The following is a 21,930-nucleotide window of genomic DNA, read 5'->3' on the forward strand; positions in this document are numbered from 1 at the left end:
GCCAAGGCAGGCAGATCACAAGGTCAGGAGATAGAGACCATCCTGGCCAACATGGTAAAACCCAGTCTCTACTAAAAATACAAAAATTAGCTGGGCAGGGTGGCATGCACCTGTAGTCCCAGCTATTTGGGAGGCTGAGGCAGCAGAATCATTTGAACCAGGGAGGCAGAGGTTGTGGTGAGCCAAGAGCACACCACTGCACTTCAGCCTGGGCAACAGAGCAAGACTTCGTCTCAAAAAAACAAACAAACAAAATAAATAAATAAAAGAAAAAGAAAAAACAAAAAAAGAAACCTCTGCAGTCATAACTGGATAGAGGCAGTTTTTCTACAGGAAAAGTTCAGATATTCAAATACAGGTTTTCATTTAAAAAGGACCAGAGTGCTAGTTTCGTCTAACAAGATCAAGAAGGGCAGGATCTCTTCAGCAAAATCACACCCTCTGGCTCACCAGTGTTCCATTTCTGCCTTGGGACCCTCACCAGTCCCTGACCACACAGTAGTCTGCCCTCTCAGGGTGGGTGCAGAGGGCCAGGCCTGTGATATTCCTCAATTCATACTCATGAACCTGAAGCCCCTCTGAGGACAAGGCTACCACTCCTCTTTATATGGCCGCACTCCCTAGTGCCCAACCCAGGCCTCTGTGTTCCGTGTCTGGGGTAGAACATGGGGCCTCTCTGTCTCCCTATCTGGCCTCTCTTACCCCCTCAGCCATTACCTTCTCCATCTGGCTGAGGGATGCTCCGGAACAGACAGTGTTGCTCCCGAATGAACTGTCCAGTCAGCTTGATGTCCATATCTACCTGGCCGACCCTGGGGAAGCAATGGCCAACATTCCTGAGCATGTGTCAGACTTTAACCAAGCTCCTCCTGAACACCAGTTTATTCAACTCAATAAGCCAAGCAAATTATTCCCATTTCACAGATGAGGAAGCAGAGGCTCCGGGAGGTGAAGTGGCTTGTCCAGGGTCATTCAGGTGGGCAGTGGTGAAGCTCAGATCTGAGTCCAGATGTGCCTGACTCTGAAGCCATGCTCTTAGTCACCATATTATACAGCAAAGGGGAAAAGCAAACCTGGGAGAAATGGGCACCCTCAGCCACAGGCCGCCACCCTCCTTAAGGCTGATGATCCTGAGAGCTCACTCCCTGTCCACGATGATTACTAAAGATAGCCACAAATGCCTGTGGTGGGAGGGAAAGGGCACCCTCACCCCTTTAGAGGAGGCATCGAGCCCCCAGGACTTGTTAATACCAGCTCAAGGAGCCACTTGCCCTTAGATGCCCAGCCCTCAACAGCACAGACCAGGCCATGTTTCCCTGCTCCCGCCTCCAGGGAAGGCCCCACCAAGGGATGCCAAGGCATTGGCATCAGGGGCTAAGAATGTGGGGGTCTACATTTCCTAACTCTCCTGCCCCAGTAAACAAAGATCTCTCACCCTAACCAAACTGGCAGATGAAGGCGACACAGCCACTGAGGAGGCAGGCTCAGCAACTTCTCTTGAAGCTGGGAGAGCATGCAGGGCTGTGGAGGTGGCTGTTTAGAGAGATCTGAGGTGTCTCCAGGGACCACCAGGGAAGGGAATCACCAATGTGGCCAATCTCTGCAGCCATACCCCAAAAGCAGAGGTCACCCCTGCTGGGTACACGCTACCTGGTGACGCCATCTTTGATGTGGTAGAGCAGACACTCAGACATCAGAGGGTCTTCGTTCAGGTTCACCAGGTGGGGAGTCTAAGGTGGGAAAGAAGGATGGTCGGGGGAGCCATTCAGGGGTGCCATGGAAAGGAAGGAAGGAAGGGGTGGGAGGAGACACCCCTCCAGGCCTGGCACTGCCAGCTGCACCCCCCTCACTCTGGAGAGTTCTCACGCCCTCTGTACTCCTCCCATCATCATCCCTCCACCCTGAAGATCCTCTTAGGTTCTTTGGTTCCCACTTCTCACACCAACTGCCTTTGGGACAGTCTGATCCACCCTCTCTTCACAGAAGGAGCCTACAAAAATTGCCCTACCCATCCAGCTACGTCTAGGTCAGCAACCCTTCCCAAGGCCTATCTCTTCAGAAGCACTTTGACCTGCCAGGCTCCCTGACCAAAAGTCCCAAACACCCCTGCATTCTCTTCTTCCCTATATTCCTCTGTTCCAGGTCCCATCTTTTCTTTCCTCAAAATGTACTGTGCAGCTTCTGGAGAGTAAGTGGGGAGACTGAGTGAGCACACTGGTACTCCCCACCTTTCATCAATCTTGAATTTCTTACACACATGAATTACTTTCACAACTAAAAAATAAAAAATGTCACTTCAACTTAAAAGCAAATGGAACCAACATGTTTCTTGTCAGTCTCCCTGACTCTTCCCCAATGACTACCCCTTCCCCTCAAGCCTGGGTCCCTGCAGCAGCTGCCTAGGGCTGTCCCTGCCTTAAGTCCCCAACCAAGTCCATCCTGAATACCTGAGTGATTGCTATGCTGCTTTGTGCTGAAAACCCAGCCCACTCTCTTCTCCTGACTTGTTTCTGTTACAACAGCCCTGCCCTCCATGGGCAGTACTCTGGGTGGCGCACAGGTCTTACTGCCTCTGTACCCCCATTCATGCCAGCTGCTGCCTGCCCCTCGACACCTGTCTACCCCTGGGCACCATCCTGCCCCAGGCCCACCTGCCTTCCTGCCACCCCTTGGGTCTCCCAGCTTCCTGCCCACACCTCGCTATGGCCATGTCCTTGCTGAGACCTCTCCAGCTGGAACCCCAGGCTCACTGGACTTGAGCTTGCTTTTTACCCTGGTATCCCTGGGGCCTCCTCCATGTCCAGGCTCCAGTCCACCTGTCCAAGCCCCCATCCCAGGCCTCTCTCCCAGGCTCTGTACTTCCACTCAGAGGACCCCTGAGCACTCACTCCAAAGCAGGCCTCCTGCATCCCTGAGGGCCCCCACAACAACCTCCCCTCCCGCCCCACCCCCACCAGCCAAAATCATTCACTTCCTTCCCATTTCTCCCAGTCTGTCTTAAATGTGACTTCCTCCAGGAATTTTTCCTAAGCCTTCCATCAGAACACAAGACCTCCTGCCTCTGCTCCAGAAGGATTTACTATGGCCTTTCTACCTTGCCCTGGTGAAGTGCTAGGCAGGGCCCAGAGATGAGTCAAGCCCAGGCGCTGCTGTCCAGTCAGTCAGGAAATCAAAGTCAGCTAGGGGATGTGAGGCTTGGTGTGGAAACACTGTTACAAGCTGGAAATAGATGCTTCATGGAGGAGTTTCTGATTTTCTCAGGCCCTTGCTTAAGTTCATTTGCTCATTCATTTGTTCCCAGGGGGTTGAGTGCCCCCGTGTTCTGGGAGGGACTCAAAAGCAAAGACGAATAAAGTGAAGAACTATGGGATTCCAAAGGGATCAGAAGGACTTAATGGGAAGGGCAACACGGAAACTGGCCTTTAAGAATGAGGAGGGTGTGGACATGCATCAGGAAGAGCGCTCCAGGTGAAAGGAGCCTGCACAGAAGTGCAGAGGCAGAAAAGCACAGGGTACAGAAGGGAAACAGCATGTAGCTCAACCTCTATTTCTCTGGGAGCCACCTGAACAGTCAAAGGCTGTGTCCCCCACGGGTATCTGTATATCTGTGCATCCAGCCCTCATCCAAGTGCCCTAAGGACCACTCCTGTGACACTTCTCTTGAGGGACACACATGCCCCTCCCTACACCACAGTGTCAGGCCGGCTCTGGGACTGGCAAACATTGATGGGCTCCAGAAGCAGAAAGCAATCTATCCTTGGGGAGAGGGAATACAATTTGGGGCAGTGCTTTTCAACTTTTTGTTCAGCCCTACAACTCTTTGTTCAAAGCAAAACCTTCTCTAGAAGCCCAGGACATCAAGCAGATTAGAAAGGAGCTGCTCAGGCCCAGGCTGGGGGTGGGAGCCCCAGGGTCTGGTCCTGTCCCTCCCCTCAACCCTGAGAAGGAAGTTCAGAACTACGTTTGAATATTACTGATTTAAGCAGTGCTTAGTCCCAGTGGTGGGGGTCCCAGCAAGAGGGGGCTCCCTCCAAGACAAACTGTAGTTTTCTCCTCCGGGGCCCAACTATTCCCTGTTGGAGCTACCCCCATCAAACCCATTTCCCCATGTATCTAACAGTTCTCTGGATTCAGACCACATGGCTTTTAAACATGAAAATATGTTCACCCTCACCAGCCTGAGAAAAATGTAAAAGTGAACTACCCTAAGACACCTCTTCACCAATCACACTGGCAAAGATAAAAGTCTCATTAACCCAGAATGTAGAAAAGGGTGAGGGGAAATAACCTTTCTTGCATGCTACCGTTGGGAGTATACACTGGTATCGTTATAATCTTCAGAGGGCACTTTGGCAATATAGATTAAAATTTTAAATGGCTACCATTTGACCCAACATCTCCACTTCTAGGAACCTCTCTACAGATAACACTCATTTGTAAGACTATGCATGATAGCCTTGTTTGTATCATCAAGGAATGGGAAAGAATCTGAATGTCCATCAGTGGGAAACTGGTTAAATTATCCTACATCAATGCAACAGAATACCCTGACACCGTGAAAAAAATAAAGGAACCTTTAAAATAAGGTACATAGGCCAAGCGCTGTAGCTCACAGCTGTAATCCTAGCACTTTGGGAGGCCAAGGCAGGCGCATCATTTGAGGCCAGGAGTTTGAGACCAGCTTGGCCAACATGGCAAAACATTGCCTCTACTAAAATACAAAAATTAGTCCAGCATGGTGGCAGGTGCCTGTAATCTCAGCTACTCAGGAGGCTGAGGCATGAGAATCACTTGAACCTGGGAGGCAGAGTTTGCAATGAGCTGAGACTGTGCCACTGCACTCCAGCCTGGGCAACATAATGTGACTCTCTCTCAAAAAAATAAAATAAAATAAGGTATGCAACTACAACTATTAGAGAAAGAGACTGTAAATGTGTGCAACTGTGTATAGCTCTATATAACACATGCCTGTAACATGTATTATAACACCTTCTAGACACTATCTCTAGGAGAACACACTAAGAACTCATAATGGAGGCTGCCTCTGAGAGGGGAACTTAAGGGTGGAAAGGATGGAGACTTACTTTTTTTTTTTCTTTAACAAAATGCTGTAAACTGAGAGACTTATTTTTCACTGTACATACCTTTTAGAATTACTAGAATGTTCTTTCTGGTATGTATTACCTTTATAAGAACAATTAATAATAAAACAAGATCCCCCTCCTTTGGTCTCCAGGCTTTGGCAGATGGCATATCTGCAAGCTCTCCAAGGAAGAAACATCCACCCCATCAGTCTCCACACTCCTTTCTGCTTTTTCTCCATTCTTGCAACCATGGTGGAGGCATCCCAGGTACAGGTACACAAAGGTGGCTGGAAGCCATGCTGAGAGAGGATCTGTAGCCCCTCTCTCCACCTAGATGTGGCTGGGTCCCAGAAGAGTCTGACTTCCTCAGAGGGACTCCAAAGCCCAGCGTCCCCAGCCCTAGGCAAGACCCCAGACAAGCAGCCTGGCCTGCTGCCCACAGCTCTCTCACTCCCTTGCTGTGGCTTGGGCCAGACAAGGCAAAACCCTTCTCTTTTCAGAAGAGGGGTTCAGTGATCCCTGCTTGCCTAGCCCCCTAGATGGACCTGACTTTACAAAAGAGAGAGGAGCCTCATTCTGGTAACCCATCACCTTTTCCAGGTAGCCCCCAGCGACCCTGTCTGGCCCAGAGCACAATGTATCTGACTTAGGGCCTGATACTCTGCTGCTTCACACCATGGTCCAGACAGGCTGAGCTGGTTCCCTGGTGAAACTGGAAGTTCCTGCTCTGCTCAAACTGGCCTCTGCCCATTCCTTCATTGGTATGCACTGGTGCGGTGGCACTGGCTGTCTACAGTCAGTGTCCCTTCCGATTGGTCAGTTCCTGTGCTGGCTGGATATTCATATTTTGACTATTATTTCTGCCTCCACCTGAGCCTGACCTCTCCTGCCCTGCTCCTTCCTTCCTTTCAGCAAAGATTTATGAGGCACCTAAAATCTGGCAGCAGGTACGTGTCAGGCACTGGCGTGTCCCACTTAGACCAACACGTACCCCAGGCTGTTCAACCTCATGTTGTCCCTACTCCTCCATACCCTGCAAGTCCTGTCCATCTTTCAGGTTCCACTTTCCAAACTACCTTCTCCAGGAAACCAGTTGTGGCATAGCTCCAGGCCATACTGGTGCCTCCATCTATTAACCAACCCCTCGCTGTACTGGTACCCACTACCTTACAGCGTAGTGCTTATGCCTCCTCTATTCCCTTTAGTCTTGTCTTCCCAAGTTATCCTTTTGAAAAACAGATGTCTTTAGTTATTTTTTTGAGCACATGTAAAGAGTATAAAACTCAAATGAGACAAAGGCACATACAGTGCCTCAGTCTCTATCACAACCAGCCTCCAATTTCCCAGGTCCTCTCCCTCTCTCCTGAGGCTATCCAGTGGCTGGAGGGAGAAGGCAGGGATGACTAGACAATACAGAGAGGAGGTGGCAGGGGAGGGGACAGAAATGATAGAGGGACAAGCCAGGCACCTCAAAGGGAGAGATCGGAGATAGCACTCACTATCCTGCACCTCCTGCCTCTTCTCTAAGCATTCAGAGAGTGCTTTAGGCCTCCTCACCAGATTCCTCACTCACCTTCTTTGGAGAGAAGACGCCCACAGTTCCCCCATCCTCCCGGACGGCCACCCCCATCTCAGCCAGCAACGCTTCTCTGTGTGCAAAGGATAGGCAAATGTCGGTCTTACTTTCACTGCCCGTGACCTCCTTCCCTGTGGGGCCCAACCTCCACTGCTGCCCCCAACTCCTCCCAGGGCCCCAGCTGTCAGCCCTCACACCTCTCCATCCTCAGGGCTTCTGTCTTGCGTAGCTTCTCCTCCCACGTCTCATTCAGCTCAGCTATAATCTTCTCTGTCTCCTGGGGAAAAAGGGTGGGTAGGTTTCAGGATGGTCTGGGACAAGCATCTACCCTGGGGCCACTCTACTCCTAGAATTCCTTCTTTCTCAAGCTTGACTTTGGAGAACTAAACTCCCAGCAACGCCCAGACCCCTAGCCCTTGCCAGCTCCAGCTTCCCACCTGCAGCCTCTCCATGGCTTCTTCAGGCCCAATCTGGGGCTCCGTGTTGGGGGAGAATGACGGCTCCAGCTCCCCGTTATGTGTGGTGGGCAATGACAGTGACACCGGAGCGGGGGGAGACGATACAGCTGGCAGGGCACTTCCAACACTCCCTTCTGTCTTCAGGCCTTGGTAGGAGACAGAGGAAAAAGAATGAGGCTAAGGAAAGAAGCAGCAGATGAGAGACATCAAGGAGATCATGAGCTTCACAAAGGACGAGTCTATAAGGACTACAGAAGACAGCTGGTTAGCCTCCTACCAGACAGGGAGCCCTCTTACCACAGCCATGACAAATGGGCACCCAGTCTCTCTGCTTGAACCCCAGGGGTGCAGAGCTCATTATTGAATGAGGCAGCCAGTCTTTTCCACTGTTAGATGACTTGCACCATCAGAAAATTCTTAGCTGGAGCTGGGCGCAGTGGTTCACTCTGTAATCCCAGCACTTTGGGAAGCCGAGATGGGTAGAGCACCTGAGGTAGGAGTTCAAGACCAGCCTGGCCAACATGGCAAAACCTGGTCTCTATTAAAAATACAAAAATTAGCCGGGCATGGTTGTGCATGCCTGTAATCCCAGCTACTAAGGGGGCTGAAGCAGGAGGATCACTTGAACCTGGGAGGCGGAGGTTGCAGTGAGCTGAGATCGTGCCACTGCACTCCAGCCTGGGCAACATAGTGAGACTCCGTCTCAAAAAAAAAGAAAATACTTAGCTCGGCTGGACGCAGTAGCTCACACCTGTAATCCCAGCACTCTGGGAGGCCAAGTAGGGCAGATTACCTGAAGTTAGGAGTTCAAGACCAGCCTGGCCAACATGGTTTCTAGAAACCCCAGTCTCTATAAAAATATAAAAATTAGCCGGGTGAGGTGGCAGGCGCCTGTAATACCAGCTATTCAGGAGGTTGAGGCAGGAGAATAATTTGAACCCAGGAGGCGGAGGCTGCAGTGAACTGAGACTGCATCATTGCACTCCAACCAGGGAGACAAGAGTGAAACTCTGTCTCAATAAAAAGAAAAAAAGGTAAGAATTCTTAGCTGTGTTGAGCTGAAACAGGCCCCACATCATGTGTACTAGTGTTTCTAGTTCTGCCCTCTGGGATAAAAGACCTTACTGCTTTCTCTTCTGCGAGACAATCCCTCAAATGTTGGAAGGCAAATATCCTATCTACGTTATCCTTCTCTTCCCACTTACATTCCCCACACTGTGTCCCTCAGCATCCTAACTATCCTCAATGGGATGATCTCAAGACTGAATGCAGGGTCCATTCCTGACCCAGTCAGCATGGATTACACATCCTCTCATTTGGACAGTTTCCTATCAGTGAGGCTGAGTGCAACATGTTAGAAACCACTCCACTGTGAACTGTTACACCATCATCCACTTCAGCTCTTGACATTTTACAAGAACATCTGCCAACAGAGTTAGCCAGTAGCCTAGCCTCTTAACAATTTACTGTTTGACCCATAAGTACATATTTCCTGTACCTGTCATTTTATTAGTTCCAGGAGCCTGACAGGTCCCTCTGGATCCTGACTCTCCCCGAGAAAATTAGTCCCTCCCAGCTCTGTCACATCTGAAGACATACATCCCCTCTCCACATCTGTTTCCAAGTCACTGAGTCATAGTTCATGGTCCCTCCCTGGCTCCAGAAGTGCGCAAAGGCATGTGAGAAGGATGGGGTGGGCCAAGGGGCGTCCTGGGCTGCCCATCCCTGGAAACCCTACCTTCCAGAGCAGAGGCTGACAGTCCCTGAGCCATCAGCAGCTCCCGCAGCCGGGCCACCTCTTCTTGTAGCTCTCTAATCAGCCGGGCATTGGGGTCCTCGTTGATGATGGCATTGCAGCGGATTTGCTTGGTGCGGTCGGCATACCTGGGTGAGCGAGAAGGATCAGTGAGGCCTGGGTGCAGGGGACACTTGGTCTGCTGCCTGTTTCTTCTTCTCCCTCTCCCAGGTCTCAAGATTTTGTGGCAGGGTTCGGACATCTACCCCGTCTCACTAGCAGGGTCCTAAGCAACTCGCCTCTGAACTCCTGGCACTTTTCCTGTTCTGCCCCATCCCTGCTAGAGCCAGAAGCCCCACCTGAGGGTGCTGAGAGTCTCCTCGTAATTGATGTCAGCAGGGCTCAGGGCTGCAATCATTGCTGTGCGTGAGTTCCCACCTATGAATGGAATGCAGGGAAAAGCTTTAGCTCAGGTAGGGGTTAAAAAAAGTCAGACTGGGTCATGGGGCCGCGGCCTCACTGCTCAGGCAGGGGTCTGACAGGGTCACGGTCTGAGTTGGGGAAGCTAAGAGTGTGGAACTGACGATGACATCTGGTTATAGGAGACAGTGAGGTCAGGGAGATACCAGGTATCTGCGGCATAGTCACAGAACCACAGGAGGGGGATGCAGTCAGCAGTGCAGCAGTGGGTATGGGATCTGGGATCTGGGATCAGAGATCAGGGAGGGTTCATGAGTAGCAGGTCAGTGAGGCTTGGCAGGGGGGGGGTTGGCCTTTATCTCAGCATCAGGAAATCTTCCAAGGATGTTCCCTGGGTCAGAGGGAGAAGTCAGACAACAGGATTTGGGATTCTCGGCATGGCAAGGGGATCTGTCAGACGTATCAAAGGGGTTTGAGGGATGCGTCAGGGTCAGCAGAGAGAGGAAGAGGCCCTCACCCAAATTTTCCTTGAGCAGCCAGGTGAGCACAGAGTCCCTGTAGGGAATAAAATCTGACTTCCGCTTCTTTGATTGCTGGGGGATAAAAGAGGGAAGGAAGTTAGGGTGGGTCACCCCCCCTTTCCCAAGCCCCTTCTCTTCCCAACACCCAGGTCTCACCATATCTGCAAGGGCCGAGATCACCTTCCCTAGAGTAGTCAGGGACTTATTGATGTTGGCGCCCTCCTAGAAAAGGATGAGGAATGTAGGGATGAGGCCCTCCTCTCCCAATCCGATCCACTTCCCCTTTGTACCTCCCCAACAAGAGTCCCAGGTTCCTCCGAATGGAGACCTCCACACACAGCCCATAACGCTGCCCTCCAACCAACCAGCCCTCCAAAGCCCCCTCACCTTCAGGCGCATGCCCCGGGCCCCTGAGGAGTCAGCCCGCTCACTCCCAGCAAGGTCCACCAAACTGATCTTACTGACCTGGGGTCAAAGTAAACAGGCAGGAGATGAGGTGGGGTTGAGGGACAGGACAGGCAAATCAGGGGATCACCCAGCGGGAATGTGGGCAGCTGGCAAGGGCTGCAAAGAGCCAAGAGGAAGCAAGGGAGGAGACCAGGGGAAACAATACATGACAACAGTGAGACGGTGGTTACTCACTCAATTACAAATAGCTACAAGTCCACCGCAGGCAGGGACAAGGGACATACAGGGGGATCCAAGCCCTGTCCTGGGTCTAGTAAAAAGAACAGCTGGGCAAAGTGGCTCACATCTGTAATCTCAGCACTTGGGAGGCTGAAGCAGGTGGATCACCCGAGATAGGAGTTCGAGACCAGTCTGACCAACATGGCGAAATACCATCTCTACTAAAAATACCAAAAATTAGCCGGGCCTGGTGACACATGCCTGTAATCCCAGCTACTCAGGAGGCTGAGGCTGGAGAATCACTTGAACCCAGAGGTGGAGGATGCAGTGAGCCAAGATTGCACCACTTCATTCCAGCCTGGACAAGAGAGAGACTCTGTCTAAAAAAAACAAAAATAAAACCTGCTGGGTGCAGTGGCTCATGCTTGTAATCCCAGCACTTTGGGAGGCCTAGGCAGGCAGATCACGAGATCAGGGGAAGGAGGCCATCCTGGCTAACCCAGTGAAACCCCATCTCTACTAAAAACACAAAAAATTAGCTGGGTATGGTGGCATGTGCCTGTAATCCCAGCTACTCGGGAGGCTGAGGCAGGAGAATCACTTGAACTTGGGAGGCAGAGGTTGCAGTAAGCCAAGATCACACCGCTGCCCTCTAGCCTGGGTGACAGAGCGAGACACCATCTCAAAAAAAAAAAAAAAAGGACAAACCAAAAAAGTAAACAGTAGTAGAGGGGGACAGATTAATCTGGGTAGGGGGCGGTCATGGAAGTCTTAAGGAGGCACTCAACCCAGCATTGGCAGAGGGCCCAAGACCCTTCTACCATGTCCTGTTCCTGTTGCCAAGGGAGGTTGGGGAGGGGGGTCCCACCTTCTCCGAGTCCAGCCCACTAAGCTGGTCATGGCAGCGCTGTGTGAACACAATGGTGAAGACAGCATGGGAACGGCTGCTGGTCTCATTCATGTTGGTGGCAGCCACAGTCCTTGGGGGCAAAGGGAGCTGTCACTGGATTCTGCCTCTCACCTTCCCAGTCTTGGCTCCCTTGCCCTCCGCTCTGTCAGCCTGCCTCACCGTGCTTTATTTCCACAGTCCATGAGGTCAGCAATGTCCGCGTAGGAGGTCACAGCCAATTTGGACAGGTCCTGCACGTAGGGGCCCAGGATGGGGTGCTCCCGGACCCGCAGAGAACCCCGACTCTTGGGGTTCAAGAGGTCTCGTACCCGCTCACAATAGATCTCCATATAGCTCACCTGAGCGGGAGAAGCAAATTAGAAGTAACAAAACTAGCAACAACACTGACAATGAAACTTGATCTGAATCCACTGGACACGATCCAGTGACTGCAGCTAATCCACGGTGCAACACATTCTGCAGATGCTGGCTCAGCGTCCTGCGCAACAAGCTAGGAGGTAGGTCCGATCATTAGCATCTCACAGATGAACACATGAAGCTGAAGGACAGAATCACTACCCAAAGTCACAGTTGGTAACCATCAGACAGGATTAGATCCCAGGTTATCCGGTTCTAGCAACTGTCCTCAGCAGCCTGGATCCCCTCTCAGCCCTGCAACTGAGACCTGGGCTTACCTCCACAGAGTAGGATAGCTGAGCGCTCTGGTTCTCACTAACGCGAGAGAAGAGGTCCTCACAGAGCTGGAGAGGGACACAGAAAAACAAAGACACTCCTGTTCAGGGCATACCTGAAGTGTCCAGCCACAGTGACCCCACTGAACCCTTGCCACAGCCCTGAGGGTGGGGTTATTCCCATTTTACAGATGGGAAAACAACCTCAGAAAGGTTCCCACTTGCCCAAGATCACAGGCTAGCATTCAGCCAGCCAGAGTGCAAACCCCAGGCATCCTGACTCCCAAGCCTGTGTGCCAGGTTACTATGCTGCACAGTCAGGGACAATTGCAGTTAACTCTGTTATCCTTACCGGCGTTTCTACAGTTAACACCCTGCCGGTGGTACACAAGCCTGTAGGATAACCATACTCATGAATTATCATGAAACTAAGTAAAACAGTGGTAAGTTGTAAAACTGGCTCACTGATGCCAAAGCCTCACTCTTCTCACTGAGGCGTGTCTCTCATGGGGCAAAACCTCCCCCCCACCCCAAAGGGTTGTCCAGCTTGCAATCAGCCTCTATCTCCCATTACATTGCCTTTCACCAGTGGCCTCAGAGCCAGGTCTCTGTTTCTTAATCCTCAGACCCTGGTCCTTCCTCTCTCAGAGGGCAGCTAAAGAAGTTCCTGCCCTGGCTGCCCCACCAGGTCCTGGGAGTACCTGGGGCACAATGCCCTGCTGCCCTGGCTCCTGTCGGCCCATCATGGTATAGGATTTCCCAGCCCCAGTCTGCCCATAGGCAAAGATGCACACGTTGTAGCCTTCAAAAGCATGGAGCAGCATCTCTTCTCCAATGTCCCGATACACTTGTTGCTGAGATGCAAACTGGGGGTCCTCCACCTAGGAGAAAGCAGCAGCAGAGAAAAAGAGAAGGAACCCTGGATGACTTCATCCTTCCTGTCTCTGTCCCAAGGGTCTTGCTTCCATTACTGATGATTCCCCAAAGGTCCTGTGTGCCCTCCCATCCCCATTATTGTCCTAATCGCCCAGAGGATCCTATCCAGCCCCTGCTAGTCCTAATTGCCCCAAGGGATTCTCCCTTCCCCTTCGGGACCTCAATCATAGCCCAAGGGTCCTACCACCCCTACCCAGGATCACCCTGCAATCCAGCCTGACTAATCCCCTGGAAGTCCTACGTCTTAACATGTCCCCTCCCCAGGACCTAAATCCACTGTTTCTCACTGCCTTGCTCTTCAGCCAGCCCAATAACCTCACCGAAGTGTGTGACCAGTAGGAATAGTCAAAGGTGAAGCTTTTGGGGGCATCCTTGCTCTGTTTAGGATTGATGATGGCTGAGGGGTAGGAGAGGGTAAAGAAAGGAAAGTCAGAGTCAGGTACTCCCAGCCCCTGCCCACATCCCCACCAGCCCCTGGAATCCAAGCATCCCACTCCCCACCACTGTCCTGACTCATCTCTCCCCTTTGATATTCCCCACCCCCTCCAGCTACCAAAGCTAATTTTGGCTTCCTAGGACCCGCCCCCACTGAGCTGCCTCCCTGGATTGGGCAATGGAGGGCTCCAGGCCAACATTCCCCCTCCCAGGGACTGGGAACATGGGAAAGGCCAGCCTGCCCCAGCCCCCGCCCTTATGACTAGCACCTGCTCTGTGCCCAGCCCAGCTCTCCCCCTAGTTTGGCCCAGTGGGACTGGCCTGTGTGGTGGGCTCAGCCTTCCCTGACTGTGCCCAGTCAGGCCCCAGGGACTCACTCACAGGTGGTGTTGCCCTGCATGCTGACCACACACTTGGCATCCTGGCTGGTCTCACGGGCGTTAAAGGGCCGAACCCTCACTGCCACTTTCACCGAGGCACCAGCCATGGCTCCAGACACTCCTGCCCTCCTCAGCTGGAGGACAAAAAAAGGTATGGTAGGGTCAGAGCCACTGGGGGGGACCAAGACATTGTCTCCCAGCTTCTTCCCGGAACCAGCCTCTTCATATCACCCCCAGAGCCACCCAGCCTCTCAAGGACCCAGTTCTCACACTCCTGGCTTTCCTCCCAAATGTCACTGTCTTGAGAGACTCCCAAAGGTATTTCTGCCCTTCTCCCCAGCCATATTCCAGCTTGCCAGGACCTGGGCCATCTCCCCAGAGTTACCTGGTGTCCTGGCCCCAGACCAAAGGGGCTGTATCAGTTCTGGCTGCCACCGGCCCTCGTAGGGGGAGCCCCATCCTATTCCTGGGGCCTGGCCACACCAGCTGGGGCTCTGGGAGATACCCTGGTTGTGGAGGAAGAGCTGTTAGGAAGCACCTGTGACGGCTCCAGAGACCTGTCTGGGGTTCCCAGGTTGGAGGGCCACGGGTAGGGGGGCAATGGTAGGAAAGGTACGGACAGCTGCCCCTCTGGAGTGGCTGAACGCAATGTGAATCCAAGGGCAGGGACGGTGATATTTTTATTCCTCGTCACTCACAAGTGTACTCAACGTTCAGATAGAGGAGAGAAAGAAAGAGGTTGGACAGAAGGCAATTCAGAGAGAAGGGCGCATGGGCAGAGATGGGAGGGTGGCAATAAAAAAGAGAAGAGGGGCAGAGAGTCACAGACACCAAGCAAATAAGACAAAAAGGCAAGTCTGCAGTCATGCTATAAAGAAAAGAAGGGGAGAGGAAAGGAAGAAGAGACAGAGGACAACAAACACAAGGTGTTAAAGAGGCAGAGTGGGGAACTCTCAAGCCAAAGCACAAACTGGGAGCCCAGAAGAGAGATGAGAGGAGAGGAAAATGCAAATGCAAAACCTGTCCTTTGGGTCAGGCACAGTGGCTCAGGCCTGTAATCCAAGCACTTTGGGAGGCCAAGGCGGGCAGATCACAAGGTCAAGAGATCGAGACCATCCTAGCCAATGTGGTGAAACGCCATATCTACTAAAAATACAAAACTCAGCTGCGCACGGTGGCACACGCCTGTAGTCCCAGCTACTTGGGAGGCTGAAACAGGAGAATCGCTTGAACCCAGCAGACAGAGATTGCAATGAGCTGAGATCACGCCACTGCACTCCTGTCTGGCAACAGAAGAAGATTCCGTCTCAAAAAAAAAAAAAAAAAAAAAAAAACCTGTCCTAAAATTCCCCACAGGGTCAGCAAGAGAGAATCCAGTTCCCACGTAGGGCCCACAGTCTCCACCCACCAGGCCGGTACTGCTGATGGGCAAAGTCCAAGGACTGGAGAACCCAGGACTGGGATCCACAGGGCCTACTCTGTGGGCTCTAAAGCCCCTTGTCCAGCCCCCAGCACTTCCTCCTCAGGATCCAGGACAATGGGCAGGGGAGGGTGGGGTCATCCTGTATCCATCAGACCAACCCTCAGGGCACCACCCTTGAGGCGCCCAGAAATACCTGTCTTTGAGGGTAGAGGGTCCCTAGGGCCTCCCTGAAAGTGAGAAAAAGAAAAGGAAGCCGGCTGGTCCTAGCCTGGGGCCAGTGCTATGGCGTCCACTGTCCTGGGGAAGGTGCCAGGCTGAAGCCCAGGAATGTGGGTGATCGGGTGCCCACACCCTGGGAGGAGAGGTTGAGCAGCCCACGCCCACGGAGAGCAGGGAGGAGGACCATGAAGAAGGATAAGGGATGCTGAGCCCCCTCCTGTGGCCCCAGTGGGCCCCAAACTCCTGCCACACTGGACCTCCCCTCACCGGCCTTCCTGGGCAGAGTATGGGATGGTGAGAGGACTGGTCTGTCCCCAGACCGGAAGGGAGTAGCTGGAATCACAGAAGCTGGCTCAGGAAGAACAGCCCTGACCCCCGAGACCCTGACCAGGGGAGGGAAGGACACTGGTGGCGACAAGCAATGGTGACGCCGCTGCTGTGGCTAATGGGACAGAGAATGGGGCGGCACGGCTGGGGGCCGGCGGGGTAAGGGAATAGAGGTAGGGACAGGGTTGGCTGGTGCAGCTGTGAAGGAGCAGAGGGCTACAAGAAGGATACTGGGCGGCTGGGGTGGGGCCGATAGGGCGCAAAGGGGGTCTCGGGCCACCTGCACCTTGCCCACCCAGCGGTTCTCACACAGGTCCCCGCCCGGTCTCTCTGGGCGGCCATGCGGACCCGTCCTCCTGTCCAGTCAGCCGGCGGCCGCCCGGGCCTGGCACCTCTCTGCGCCTCCGCGGAACAAACAGCACATGATTCCGGCTCTCGAGCCTAGATAGCGCCGCCGGGGAACGCAACCCGGACCCCGGCTCCCCGCCCCCCAAGCCGGCACATTCCTCCGCGGGCGTCCCTTCCCTCCCCCTTCCCCAGCCCTCACCTCGGCGAGACGGGGCTCCCGGAGCAGCTCGGCGGAGTGAGAGGGGCAAGCTTTCCGGGAAGCCTGAGGCGGCAGCGGGGACGATCCGGGGCCGGTTCGGAGCTGCCCCCGCCCCTCGCCGGGTCCCCGGGCGGCGGGCGGCGGACTAGCGCCCCGGGGTCGGCAGCAGTAGCGGCGCCAGCGGCCGGCGCCCGCCCGGGCAGCGCTAGCTGGGGCGGGAGCGAGGGGCGGGGGACGCGCGGGCGGGCGCGCGCGGAGGGGCGGCCGCGCGCCGTCACAGGAAGGTGCCGGGAGCGACTCGGGCTTCTCTTGTTAAAGGGGCAACGCTCCCGGCCTATGGGGCCCAGCGAGCGGGGACGCGGGAACTGAGCTCCGGACGCGGAAGGCGGGGCAGACGCCGCGCTACAGAAGGGTTGCGAACGCCTAAAGAGCAGGCAAAGGTCGGGGGCTGACCCACGGGGGGACGCAGGCCCGGGCCCCGCGCACGTCACCGCCGTCGGAGGCGCGCCCAGGGGGCGGAGCCTCCTGCCGAGCCCCGCCCAGAAGGCGGCTCCGCTCATGTTCCACCCTCAGGAGCGCGCCGCCTGCCAGCTCCTCCCGCTGCTCGAATCGCAGTCTCTCTTCTCCCCGCCTCGCCGAGTTCTAGAATTCGCCGCGCAGCTGCTTCAGGTGCTGAGGCCAAGTGCGGCCAGCCGTGGTGCGGCTCCTCGGGCGCTCTGTCCCCGCCTGGCCCTCAAGTTCGGTCGCCCAGGCCGCCGCCTCAAGCCCCAACAATCCCTTCGGGCCCCGGTGCCGCCTCAGGCCGGAGCCGCTCTCTCAGGCCCAGGACTCCCCTCAGGCCCCAGCCGGCCCCTCAGCCTGGGCCCACCACCTCAGGGCCCCTCTTCGGGGGGGATGCAGGTCCCCAGTCGTGCCCTCGGGCTGGGCTGCCCGGAAGGTCCGGCCACGTCCGGTCCACCTGCAGAGGGTCCCAGTCGCCCCTTCAGGCCCAGGCCGCGCTCTCCGGCCCCGCGCTTCCCTCCAGCGGGGCTCCAGACTCCAGGCAGCCCCTCAGCCCCAGCCTGACCCTTGGGTCCTCATCCACCCTCCCAGGCCGGGGCCACCCCGAGGTCAACTGTGGAGGATCCTTCCTGGCTTCCTTAGCTCTGTCTTGCCCTTGGATCTAGGTCACCCGCTCGGGCCCAACTATCTGAGGCCCAAATGCCCCGCAGCTCCCGCTGCCCCCCAGGTTCTGCTGACCGCCCTGAGTCAGGACATCCCTTTCAGCCTAACTCCAGCTAGCCCCATCTGCCGCTTCAGTTCCACATACTTCTCTCTCTGCTTTTCACCCCACCTGCTTTCTCAGCCCATCCCTAGTTCCCTAGGATAAATCCGAGTCACCTCTGCAGTTCCAACCAGCTGTTTCTGTCCTAGCCTACATGCACTCTCCTAACTGATCTAGCATTTTTTTTTTTCTCAGACGGAGTCCCGCTCTGTCGCCCAGGCTGGAGTGGAGTGGTGCGATCTCAGCTCACTGCAACGTCCGCCACCTGGGTTCAAGCGATTCTCCTGCCTCAGCCTCCCAAGTAGCGGGATTACAGGCGCTCACTACCACGCCTGGCTAATTTTTTTATTTTTAGTAGAGACGTGGTTTCACTATGTTGGCCAGGCTGGTTTCGAATTCCTGACCTCAAGTGGTCCGCCTTGGCCTCCCAAAGTGCTGGGATTACAGTCCACTTTTTTTTTCCCCTTAGAGACAGGGTCTCACTCAGGCTGGAGTGCAGAGTGGTTCCATCTCAGCTCACTGCAGCCTTGACCTCCCAGGCTCAGATGATCCTCCCACCTCAGCCTTCCGGGTACAAGTGCACACGACCACACCTGGCTAATTTTTAAAATATTTTTGTAGAGAGAGGTTTTCACCATGTTGCCCAGGCTGGTTTCAAACTTCTGGGCTCACGCAATCCACCCACTTCCACCTCCCAAATTGCTGGAATTACAGGCGTGAGCCACTGTGCCCAGCCTTAACTGCCTTTTCTCCCCACCCCAACTGGCCTTCAGGTCATCTTTGGCTGTCCCTAATTTTAGCTATGCAACTGACCTCCCTGCTCACCTTCCTATCCATAGGCATTCCCAACTGCCCCCTCCTACACTGTCACCAGTTGCCCATTATGTCCACACTTTTTTTTTTTTTTTGAGACGGAGTTTCGCTCTTGCTACCCAGGCTGGAGTGCAATGGCGCGATCTCGGCTCACCGCAACCTCCGCTCCTGGGTTCAGGCAATTCTCCTGCCTCAGCCTCCTGAGTAGCTGGGATTACAGGCACGCGCCACCATGCCCAGCTAATTTTTTGTATTTTTAGTAGAGACGGGGTTTCACCGTGTTGACCAGGATGGTCTCGATCTCTTGACCTCGTGATCCACCCGCCTCGGCCTCCCAAAGTGCTAGGATTACAGGCGTGAGCCACCGCGCCCAGCCCTTTTTTTTTTTTTTTTTTTAATAGAAACGACGTCTCTCTGTGTTGCCCGGGCTGGGCTCCAGCTCCTGAGCTCAGGCAATCCTCACGATTCGGCCCCTCAAATTGCTGGTATTACATGCGTGAGCCACTGCGCCCAGGCACACACTTAAACTTCGACTAACCACTCATAATTGATTCATTGATAACCCTCAATTATGCCACTTCTCTTGACATCCTAAAATGTCTCCACCCCAGCCAGTCTCCACTGTCATCATTTTTCATTTTCATTGTCCCATACTGCCAGTTATTGCTTAACTGCTATCTGTAAATTCCACTTATTCTGCACATTTAACTTCAGAACATTTCCTTTCTTCTTTATCTTTTACCACATCCACTTTTCCTGTGCTGTCTTCAACGTGAATGTTCAATTAATAGTCCAGCACTATAAATACCTTTTTTTTTTTTTTTTTGAGATGCAGTCCTGCTCTGCTGCCAGGCTGGAATGTAGTGGTGCCATCTCGGCTCACTGCAACTTCTGACTCTCTGCTTCAAGCAACTCTCCTGCCTAAGCCTCGAGAGTAGATGAGATTACAGGCATGTGGCACTATGCCCAGCTAATTTTTGTATTTTTAGTAGAGATGGGGTTTCACCATGTTGGCCAGGATGGTCTTGATCTCCTGACTTTGTGATCCACCTGCTCAGCCTCCCAAAGTGCTAGGATTACAGGCATGGGCCACCACCACACCTGGCTGCTACAAATGCCTTTTAAGCTCTCCCTTTTTTCAGCATCCGCACATTTTTTCATTTTTTTTTTTAAAGATGGGGTTTCACCATATTGGTCAGGCTGATCATTCTTTTTTCAATCTTTAGACCTGCTACTGGTTTCATCCCTATAGCCATTATATGAATGAATGACTTATTTTCCATTATCCTCCCAGCACCAAAGAGGAGACTAGCTACCCAGCCCAGTCCAGTGATGTGGGTGCAGGAAGATGGAGACAACCTCATCCCCTTTGCCAAGTGAGTCCTCCCACTGGGTGGGCAGCATGGGGATGGGATGGAGGGAAGATTGCAAGCCTGAGTCCTTTTCTAAAAGGATTAGGAAATAAAGAACAAGAAGTGCAATCCCTGGTCTCAGGAGATTGATGATTCATTAATTTCTTAAACAGTTTGAAGGCCAGGCAAGGTGGCTCACACCTGTAATCCCAGCACTTTAGGAGGTGGAGGGGGGCATATCGTGATGTCAGGAGATCAAGACCATCCTGGCTAACACGGTGAAACCCCGTCTCTACTACAAATACAAAAAAGTTAGCCGGGCATGGTGGCACGCGCCTGTAGTCCCAGTTACTTGAGAGGCTGAGGCAGGAGAATCGCTTGAACCCAGGAGGTGGAGATTGCAGTGAGCTGAGATCACGCCACTGCACTCCAGCCTGGTTAACAGAGGGAGACTCCATGTCAAACAAAACAAAACAAATAATTTGAACACTACAATGTTCTAGGGATTGCATTAGGCACTGGGGATTCAGCAATTAGCAGGATAGGGGTCCTGCTCTTGTAGAGCTTACATTCTAGAGAGGGGAACAAAGAATGTGTAAACAAATATAATTTCAGCTAGTGATGAGTACTATTTAAAACATAAAACAGGGGGCCGGGTGTGGTGGCTCACTCCTGTAACCCCAGCACTTTGGGAGGCCAAGGCAGGCAGATCACCTGAGGTCAGATGCTCAAGACCAGCCTGGCCAACATGGCAAAACCCCATCTCTGCTAGAAATAAAACAATTAGCCAGGCATGGTGGCACTCGCCTATAACCGCAGCTACTTGGGAGGCTGAGGCAGGAGAATTGCTTGAACCCAAGAGGTAGAGGTTGCAGAGAGACAAGATTGTGCCACTGTACTCCAGCCTAGGTGACAGAAAGAGACTCAATCTCGAATACAAAAAAAAAAACAGGCCAGGCCAGGTGTGGTCCCAGCACTTTGGGAGGCCGAGGTGGGCAGGTCCCCTGAGGTGGCAGTTCGAGACCAGCCTGACCAACGTGAAGAAACCCCGTCTCTACCGAAACTACAAAATTAGCCGGACTTGGTGGCACATGCCTGTAATCTCAGCTACTCAGGAGGCTGAGACAGGAAAATCACTTGGATCTGGGAGGCAGAGGTTGCTATGAGCCTAGATCATGCCACTTCAGCCTGGGCAACAAGAGTGAAACTTTGTCTCAAAAACAAAGAAACAACAACAAAAAAAAACAAGTCCAAGTGTGGTGGCTCACCCCTGTAATCCCAGCACTTTGGGAGGCTGAAGCAGGCAGATCACCTTAGATCAGAGATTCGAGACCAGCCTGAACAACATGGTGAAACCTCATTTCTACTAAAAATACAAAAATTAGCCGGGTGTGGTGGTGGGCGCCTGTCATCCCAACTACTTGGGAGGCTGAGGCAGGAGAATCACTTGAACCTGGGAGGCAGAGAGTACAGTGAGCCAAGGCTGCACCACTGCACTCCAGCCTGGGTGACAAGAGCAAAACTCCGTCTCAAACAAAAACAAAAACACTAGGCTAAGTGTGGTGGCTCATGCTTGTAACCCCAGGACTTTGGGCGGCCAAGGCGGGAGGATTGCTTGAGCCCAAGAGTTTGAGTCTTCAGTGAGCTATGATCACAGCACTGCATTCCAGCTTGGGTGACAAAGCAAGACTCTGTCTCTAAAAAGAAAGAAAGGAGGGAAAGAAGGTGAGAAAGAGAAAGGAAGAAAGAAAAGAAAAGGTCCTAGAGCTGATGGAGTTAAAAAAAAAAAAAAAAAAAAAAGAAAAGAAAAGAGAAAAGAAAAGGAAGTGTGGGAAGGAAGGGGAGAAGAAATAAATAAAACAAGTATAGGCCAGGTTCAGTGGCTCACATCTGTAATTCCAGAACTCTGGGAGTCCAAGGTGGGAGGATTGCTTGAGCTCAGGAATTGGAGACCAGCCTGGGCAACACAGCAAGACCCCGTCTCTGATAAACATTTAAAAGAATTAACCAGGCATGGTGGCACATGCCTGTAGTCCCAGCACTCAGGAGGCTGAGGCAGGAAAATTACTTAAACACAGGAATTTGAGGCTGCAGTGAGCTCTAATCCAGCCATTGCACTTCAGCCTGGGTGACAGAGTGAGACTGTCTCAAAAAAGAAGAAGAAGAAAAAAAACAGTTTGGATTTTATTCTAAAGGCAGTAAAAATCAGTGGAAAAGTTTTTTTTTTTTTTT

At 53.2% G+C, this 21,930-nt stretch overlaps 2 protein-coding genes and 1 long non-coding RNA gene across 3 annotated transcripts in view; 2 read left to right on the plus strand and 1 right to left on the minus strand.

Moving 5' to 3' along the window:
* Positions 1 to 16,473, minus strand: part of KIF1C (kinesin family member 1C) — a 26,806-nt gene extending 10,333 nt beyond the window's left edge. The window contains exons 1-18 of the mRNA XM_017496722.2: positions 16,270 to 16,473; positions 14,139 to 14,259; positions 13,755 to 13,887; positions 13,259 to 13,335; positions 12,704 to 12,883; positions 12,006 to 12,071; positions 11,491 to 11,669; positions 11,290 to 11,401; positions 10,182 to 10,259; positions 9,951 to 10,016; positions 9,791 to 9,866; positions 9,213 to 9,291; positions 8,857 to 9,002; positions 7,098 to 7,264; positions 6,858 to 6,937; positions 6,658 to 6,733; positions 1,651 to 1,730; positions 718 to 812 (exon numbers count right to left, since the gene is read on the minus strand). Coding sequence (XP_017352211.1) covers positions 718 to 812; positions 1,651 to 1,730; positions 6,658 to 6,733; positions 6,858 to 6,937; positions 7,098 to 7,264; positions 8,857 to 9,002; positions 9,213 to 9,291; positions 9,791 to 9,866; positions 9,951 to 10,016; positions 10,182 to 10,259; positions 11,290 to 11,401; positions 11,491 to 11,669; positions 12,006 to 12,071; positions 12,704 to 12,883; positions 13,259 to 13,335; positions 13,755 to 13,860 — 1,663 coding nt within the window. The 5' untranslated portion in view covers positions 13,861 to 13,887; positions 14,139 to 14,259; positions 16,270 to 16,473. The remainder of the gene's footprint in view (positions 1 to 717; positions 813 to 1,650; positions 1,731 to 6,657; positions 6,734 to 6,857; positions 6,938 to 7,097; positions 7,265 to 8,856; positions 9,003 to 9,212; positions 9,292 to 9,790; positions 9,867 to 9,950; positions 10,017 to 10,181; positions 10,260 to 11,289; positions 11,402 to 11,490; positions 11,670 to 12,005; positions 12,072 to 12,703; positions 12,884 to 13,258; positions 13,336 to 13,754; positions 13,888 to 14,138; positions 14,260 to 16,269) is intronic.
* LOC119466731 lies at positions 15,385 to 17,688 on the plus strand. Its single transcript, XR_005195190.1, has 3 exons — positions 15,385 to 15,881; positions 16,036 to 16,938; positions 17,634 to 17,688. It is a non-coding gene; the product is annotated as an uncharacterized LOC119466731 (long non-coding RNA).
* A 1,117-nt stretch (positions 17,689 to 18,805) lies between these two features.
* INCA1 (inhibitor of CDK, cyclin A1 interacting protein 1) overlaps positions 18,806 to 21,930 on the plus strand; it is a 7,554-nt gene continuing 4,429 nt past the window's right edge. Inside the window, exons 1-2 of the mRNA XM_017496724.2 lie at positions 18,806 to 18,840; positions 19,641 to 19,722. Coding sequence (XP_017352213.1) covers positions 19,679 to 19,722 — 44 coding nt within the window. The 5' untranslated portion in view covers positions 18,806 to 18,840; positions 19,641 to 19,678. The remainder of the gene's footprint in view (positions 18,841 to 19,640; positions 19,723 to 21,930) is intronic.

The sequence above is a fragment of the Cebus imitator genome, unplaced genomic scaffold, assembly GCF_001604975.1.
Source record: "Cebus imitator isolate Cc_AM_T3 unplaced genomic scaffold, Cebus_imitator-1.0 Scaffold223, whole genome shotgun sequence".
NCBI classification, from domain to species: Eukaryota; Metazoa; Chordata; class Mammalia; order Primates; family Cebidae; genus Cebus; species Cebus imitator.